At 29.4% G+C, this 7,429-nt stretch overlaps 1 protein-coding gene across 1 annotated transcript; it reads left to right on the top strand.

Annotated features, from left to right (window-relative positions):
* The first annotated feature begins 6,108 nt into the window (after positions 1-6,108).
* Positions 6,109-7,429, top strand: LOC106332684 (early light-induced protein 1, chloroplastic). The gene is made up of 3 exons (XM_013771159.1): positions 6,109-6,344; positions 6,432-6,530; positions 6,961-7,429. Exons 1-3 carry the CDS (start codon positions 6,201-6,203, stop codon positions 7,303-7,305), a joined length of 588 nt encoding a protein of 195 aa, XP_013626613.1. The 5' UTR covers positions 6,109-6,200; the 3' UTR covers positions 7,306-7,429.

Raw genomic sequence — 7,429 nt, 5'->3', positions numbered from 1 at the left:
TAAAATTGTCATATGTATTTGTCACTTTTGATTATATATTTATCTTATTGTAGTTGTATTTAGTTATTTAACAAATTAATATATTCAAGCAAAAACATATTTACAAATTATTTGTATTTAATTTAAGCTAAACTCTGGCTCGTCTTTCAACGTTGGATTTTATTTTATCAATATCTTTTATGCTTATTCATTTTAGATAATAATATATGGTTGTATATACAAAAGTTCAAGATATGTTAATTTTTAGACACATATTATATTTTTAACATAAATATTTTATATTTATGAAAATAAAATTTATGAATTTCTCAATTTAATATACTTTTATCATAATTAATTCAATATGAAAATTGTATTTTAACATTATGATTATAAAGTAGATAAAAGTAGGATAGAATTTTAATTTTTCATTTTATAAACTATAACTTAATATATATTAATGCATAAAAATAGTTCATTGATAATTACAAAATTAGAAAAATATTTACATAAACTTTTTGAAAATTAAGATATTGTTAAAATACTTTTCAACATATTTATTAGATTTTTTAAAATATGATATATAAATATAATATATATATATATATATATATATAATCTTTGTAACTACTATAATCATGATATCTTTTCATTTAATTAAAGCTAATAATATAAAATCTTTGTAACTACTATAATCATGATATCTTTTCATTTAATTAAAGCTAATAATATAAAATCTTTGTAACTACTATAATCATGATATCTTTTCATTTAATTAAAGCTAATAATATAAAATCTTTGTAACTACTATAATCATGATATCTTTTCATTTAATTAAAGCTAATAATATAAAATCTTTGTAACTACTATAATCATGATATCTTTTCATTTAATTAAAGCTAATAATATAAAATCTTTGTAACTACTATAATCATGATATCTTTTCATTTAATTAAAGCTAATAATATAAAATCTTTGTAACTACTATAATCATGATATCTTTTCATTTAATTAAAGCTAATAATATAAAATCTTTGTAACTACTATAATCATGATATCTTTTCATTTAATTAAAGCTAATAATATAAAATCTTTGTAACTACTATAATCATGATATATATATATATATATATATATATATATATTTATATTTATATTTTAAATGAAAAGATATCATGATTATAGTAGTTACAAAGATTTTATATTATTAGCTTTAATTAAATGAAAAGATATCATGATTATAGTAGTTACAAAGATTTTATATTATTAGCTTTAATTAAATACATGTAATTTTTAAACATGCATTATATGGTTTGCTAATGTTAATCCGTCTTACCAACATATTATATTTCTTATTTTTGAATATAAATATTTTATGTTGTCAAAAAAAGAAAAAGAACATAAATATTTTATACTTATGAAACTAAAATATATAAATTTATCATTTTAATAAAATTTTGTTATATTTAGTTCAGTATAATAATTTTCTTTGAATATGATTAATTATGATTATAGAATTAACAGATAAAAATAGGATATAATTTTTATTTATAAACGATAACTAAATATATATTAATGTTTAATAATATTTCAAAACTAATTTTCGTAGTTAGTGGAAATATTTAACTACAACTTTTTTTTTGAAAATTAAGATCTTATTAAAATCTTCTTAAACAAATTTGTTAAAAAAATGTATATTTATATTTAAAATAAAAAAGGTATATAAATATTTATTTTATTAAAATAGAATCACAACTTTTATTCATGTATGATGTTTTTAGAAATGGACATTCCCTAAGGTGTTAAAAAAAAAGACTTTCCCTAAAAACCATATTTTTTTTAATTTCTAATTAACAATTTTGGTATCATTAAGGTATCACATCTTATATAATCAACACATACAACAACTTCACTTATAAAATTTTTTAATATTATTTTTAATTATTAAAAATCCGTTGACAAAAATTCTGACAAAATGTTACAAAAATTAAATATTTTTAAATAATAATGTATTAATTAATTTCGTAATTAGAAGTATAATATTATTCAAATAGGGTTGGGCAAAAAATCCGAATCCGAAAAACCGAACCGAACCCAACCCAACCAAAAAAATAGTATCAAACCCGAACCGAAATTGATTAAATATCCGACGGGTTCAAAATATTGGTATCTAAAGAACCGGAACCGAATCCGACCCGTACCGAAGTATTCCGGGTGCCCGAATGTACCCGAAATAGATTCTATACACCCTTATATAAATATATTTTAGATTTAATGTCTACTGAAAACATCCAAAATATATAAAATATTTTAAAATTGTCCAAAATACTTGAAAATATATATAAATAGTCAAAAGTAAATATCTGAAATAGCTAAAATATACTCAAAACACCAAAAATATTCGACATATCTGTTGATTACTTATCCACATATTCAAACCAAATCAAATTATATGTTTAGTTTATGTATTTTGATATATGTTATTCAAATTTGTATGTAATATAATATTTTGTTTATAGATTTTGAGAAATTTAAAGTATATAATGAATTTTAAAATTTTAAAAATAATTTAGTGGGTTATCCGAACATGAACCGAACCCACAAAGATCCAAACAGAACCTGAAATGAAACTTAGAAATATCTGAATGGAGCTGAAATCTTTGACTCTGAAAACCCGAAACCCGAATAGATCCGAACCGAACTCGAATGGGTACCCGAACGCCCACCCCTAATTCAAATCAATGCTAATTAAGATTTTTTATATATAAAAAATTGTATGCTATTTTCAAAAAATTTCTAATTATAGCCTATATTATATTAAATTAGGAGTACTATATGAATTAAATATAAAAATTATTTTGAATTAATAAACTAGCTTGTTTTATTTTTTTAATAATTTAAATATCATTCACTATTAAAACATGTTAAAATTTGTAAAGCATGTATAAAATTTACTTATAAAATCCTGCTATATACTAAAACTGTAGACGCTAAAGTATATTTGTTGAAACACAAAAAAAAATGATCCTAAACAAATATTTATTCTATAGTATAACTAAATAAATTTTAAAAATATTTTGTATGGAAATTGTGAAAATTATAAATATATATTTAGGATAATGTTATCTATTTGATTATTTCAAGTTGTGAATTTATTGTACCGAACTTGATGTTATATCTTATGTAATAACAAAGTAAAATATATAGAACAATTTTTTATATATTAAAAATATCAAATAAAAATTATAAACAATAAAATTATAGAATTACATTATATATAATAATAAATTATTAATAACATCTTCAAAATATTTACAATTACATTTATAAAATAAAAATAATACTCGCACGGACGTTCGGGTCAAGCTTTAGTTAGGATTAAAGTATTTCAATGATTCTATATATTATTAGCTAATTTAAACTTCACAAACAAGTTTCGCTCGCCCACTTAACCGTGCTAGATTGTTCCGAATCCCTTAGACTATCAATCGCCGTTCTCGATGGAAGATGGTAACCACAAGAGTGTGGGGTTTACCTTGTTGCCTCGGATGCCGGTTCTCTTATGGCATCACCGATGTAGCTGGTCTTTGATGATTTCATCGAGGTCCTAACTTTCACTGATTATGAAGCACTAAAACTAAACGGAAAAAGGAGGACAAAGATAGCAAACCTAAGGCCGAGCGGCCATCAAAGCCTCGCTGCCACTGGCGAGGCAGATACCGCATCCACCAGAACCATACCTGCAAAAAATGGACCAGAGAAGAAGCTGTGCTAAACATGTCTGAGCTCCACTGACCTGCATAACTCGGTTAGATGGATCACATTGTCAAAGTTTTCCTGAACATTATTATTTTGTACGTTGTGAAGAAGCCCCACATAACCAGAATTCTAGCTAGATGGATTCCTTGGATCCATAGGAAGAAGAACAGAAGAGATTATAGAGAATGGGAACGTTTTCTTGTTCGCAAAGAGAAGAGAAAGACGATTTGGAGATAGTAAAGCCGAAGTGTTTTCTATGGGATTTAATAGGAGAAACTATAACAAGTAATAACTCCATAACCACCTAACCATTATCTACCTATGTCTAATCAGATGTTATTACTAAACTACAATTACAAAGCTATCAGCTCTAGTTTAAGGGATCATTAAATTTTAGTACGAAAGCTATTAGCTATAGTTATTACTAAACTACAACTACAAAAGCTATAAGCTACAAAGGGAACTACAATACAAGCAGATAACACAATTTCGTTTAAGTAACTTCAAATCCAAACTACAAACATGGCAATCTCGTTCATAAGACTCACAGTCTTATCACTAATTTTTAGTTACTTCAATACAGAACTAAAAGTTTAGTTACTTCAATACAAAACTAAAAGCTATCAACTTTCGTTCAAAAAAATCAAAAACAACAAGCATTCGAGGCAATAATTTATACTGAACTTGAATACAAATCTAAAACCTATCTAGTTTCCTAACAAGAAATTACAGAAACCATATCAACTACAAAGCTATAGACGAAACAATATCAAAGAAAACATCAATGATCATCATCATCAATAAAAGAAGCTGAATTTAATCTACCCAACATATCATCACAACAAAGAATCACACAAAACTAACATGCGGAGGAACTAGATCGAGAAACTGAACTTAATCAACCAAACATATCATTACAAAAAAGAATCTACGAAACCCGACTCGCAGGAACTAGATCGAGAAACTGAATCTAATCTACCGAACAAATCATCACAACAAAGAATCTACGAAACCAACATGCGGAGGAACTAGATCGACAATGACATCCTAAGGATTTGAAAACGAAAGAGGAACACATACCTTTTAGATTGAAATCGGCGGAGAATGAGGTTGGAGACAGACTCGGGATAGACTCGTGAGGGATCCGGGAGAGATTCGGGATGAAATCGTCGGTGTACTTTATCGCCACATGTGTCGCCGTCGAGAGAGAATCGGAAGACGGTGAGATCGATTTGGGAAGAGAAAATCGAGTTTCCCCTACCCGACTTTTCCGCTTCATCTCCACTCGACAGGTGGCAAAGAAGGACGAGCAAAAATCGACCTTGGTTAAGGCCCGTCCCGGAACATTATCACCATTTTGTATTTATTTTTGGGCCGAAAATGGGTTAGGACCCAACTTTAGGACCCCGATAATCATGGTCTAAGAAACAATTTCTTATATTCCCTTAAAAATCTCACCCTAAGAAACCCTGGATAATGATACTCTTAGGCCTAAAGCAAAGTTTCACTGTATGTTTTTCAATGTTTGGTTAAGACTTACGACTTAGATACCTCAAATCTTGTATACTTCTTTATCTCCTATGTCCTAAGTCCTAACATTAATATGTTAACAAAACAGACGGAGCTGGATGGGCCACGTAGTCAGCGACAAAGAGAAAAATCACGGACTCGAACGTAGTAAGCATGGGCCTTTTAGTTTGAATCCCATCCTAGCTAACTTCCAAAAGCAAAAGGAGTATGTGTGCGTAGTAAACGTAATGCTTGAAGTTTTGATGTGAGCCACATGATTTTGGGAGATGAAGAGAATCTTTTTTACGTGTTTTGCGAAACCCACTTGGCAAACAAATAAACAGTCGAAGAAGCTGTGACGAAGAAGAACGCTACGTCATTGACTAATTGCTCTTTTCCCTTTAAAAATATTCATTTTATGCATGGGGAAATCTAAAGCAACGTGGTTCTTTAAATATCGCAACTTATTTTTTTACTAATACGCTTAAACTCGGTTATAAGCAAGCATAACACAGAGAAGTATTATTACAAACTATTAAGCTATTTGTATCATAATTAATTAGAACTTTATTGCATGTATGCCGAACATATGCCAATTACATGCAATAATCTTTTCTTGACGAAAATAAAAGTTAACTTACGTTACTAAAGTTCAATTAATCGAACGAAGGAAAGAAAAACGTTAAGATCTAATTTTCGTGTGTCATGTTTTTGACGATTTGTTAACTGATTTGAACATAAAGTAATTAAATGAAAGGTTAAATAGGTAAAAAAAACTAAAGAAAGTTCAGGAAACAAACTCAACCTATCATTCATCATCAACACATCCTATAAATACATATGCTGATCCTTCGCTACATCATATCAAGCTACTGACGATCCAACTTAAAGTTATATTATCTTTCAGACTTCAGATTCTCCTCTATTTCACTCAAACACTAAAGCTTCAGAAAATGGCAACGGCGTCGTTTAACATGCAGTCAGTCTTCGCCGGTGGACTGACCACTCGCAAGATCAACACAAACAAGCTTTGCTTTGCCGGAAACTTCCATAATCTCAAGAGGAATTATCCGGTGGGAGTGAGATGTATGGCTGAGGTACGTATACTTTTCTCAACTTTCTAAAATCTAACGGTCACTATATGAATATGAAATCGTGACCGTCTGGTTGTTTGACTTTTGCAGGGAGAACCCATGAAAGATGAGTCTGCACCTTCGACCTCGGCGTCTCAGCCTTTGCCCAAGTCATCGTCGCCACCACCTCCTCCTCCTACTAAACCTAAGGTGAGTTGTTACTTGTTAGTTATTTTTTTTGGGGTAAAATTGTTACTTGTTAGTTCCATGTTTTTGTTTATTTTGAAACAATTCAAAGCTCTTTCGTTTCATGTAATTAAACATTTTCGCTTTAAAAACAATTTTTTTATTAATTATTTGGCCTATGTTCACTAAATATGTACATAATTTACTAAAAGCTTATCCAAAACTTGTATAAAAAGTTTCTCAACAATCGGTGCAAAAATTATGTATATTTAATTATGTTTTGTACAGACGTGAAAATAAGCAATACACACAAAATTATCTTCTTAAAAATACATTTGACATTTTTTTGTTCTTTTTGCCGCTGAATTTCATATTAATTAAAGGGAGGGTTGTAGACGTTACATATATAAAATACTGTAGTAATAATTAACAATTTGGGATGGTGAAAACACAGGTGAGCACAAAGTTTAGCGACTTGTTAGCGTTCAGCGGTCCAGCACCTGAAAGAATAAACGGGCGTTTAGCAATGGTTGGATTCGTGGCTGCGTTGGCGGTTGAACTTTCCAAGGGCGAAAACGTTTTAGCTCAGATCTCCGACGGTGGTGTCTCGTGGTTCCTCGGTACGGCGGCGATCTTGACGCTTGCGTCGCTTGTGCCCCTTTTCAAGGGCATAACAGCCGAGTCCAAGTCCAAAGGTTTAATGACATCAGACGCTGAGCTTTGGAATGGGCGTTTTGCGATGCTTGGTTTGGTCGCGCTGGCATTCACTGAGTTTGTCAAGGGTGGGACTCTCGTTTGAGAAAGAAGAGATTGTGTACTACAAAATTTGCCCCTGAATTCTGTATAGTATCCTGGCTTGTTTTAGGCCTACTCTGTGTCTTTTACATATGGATTAGTGACATTTGAAACTTTGGGTTAAAACA

Source organism: Brassica oleracea, chromosome C3 (assembly GCF_000695525.1).
Source record: "Brassica oleracea var. oleracea cultivar TO1000 chromosome C3, BOL, whole genome shotgun sequence".
Lineage (NCBI taxonomy): Eukaryota > Viridiplantae > Streptophyta > Magnoliopsida > Brassicales > Brassicaceae > Brassica > Brassica oleracea.
The sequence above is the reverse complement of the archived record's forward strand: the minus strand, read 5'-3'. Positions and strand labels throughout refer to the sequence as shown.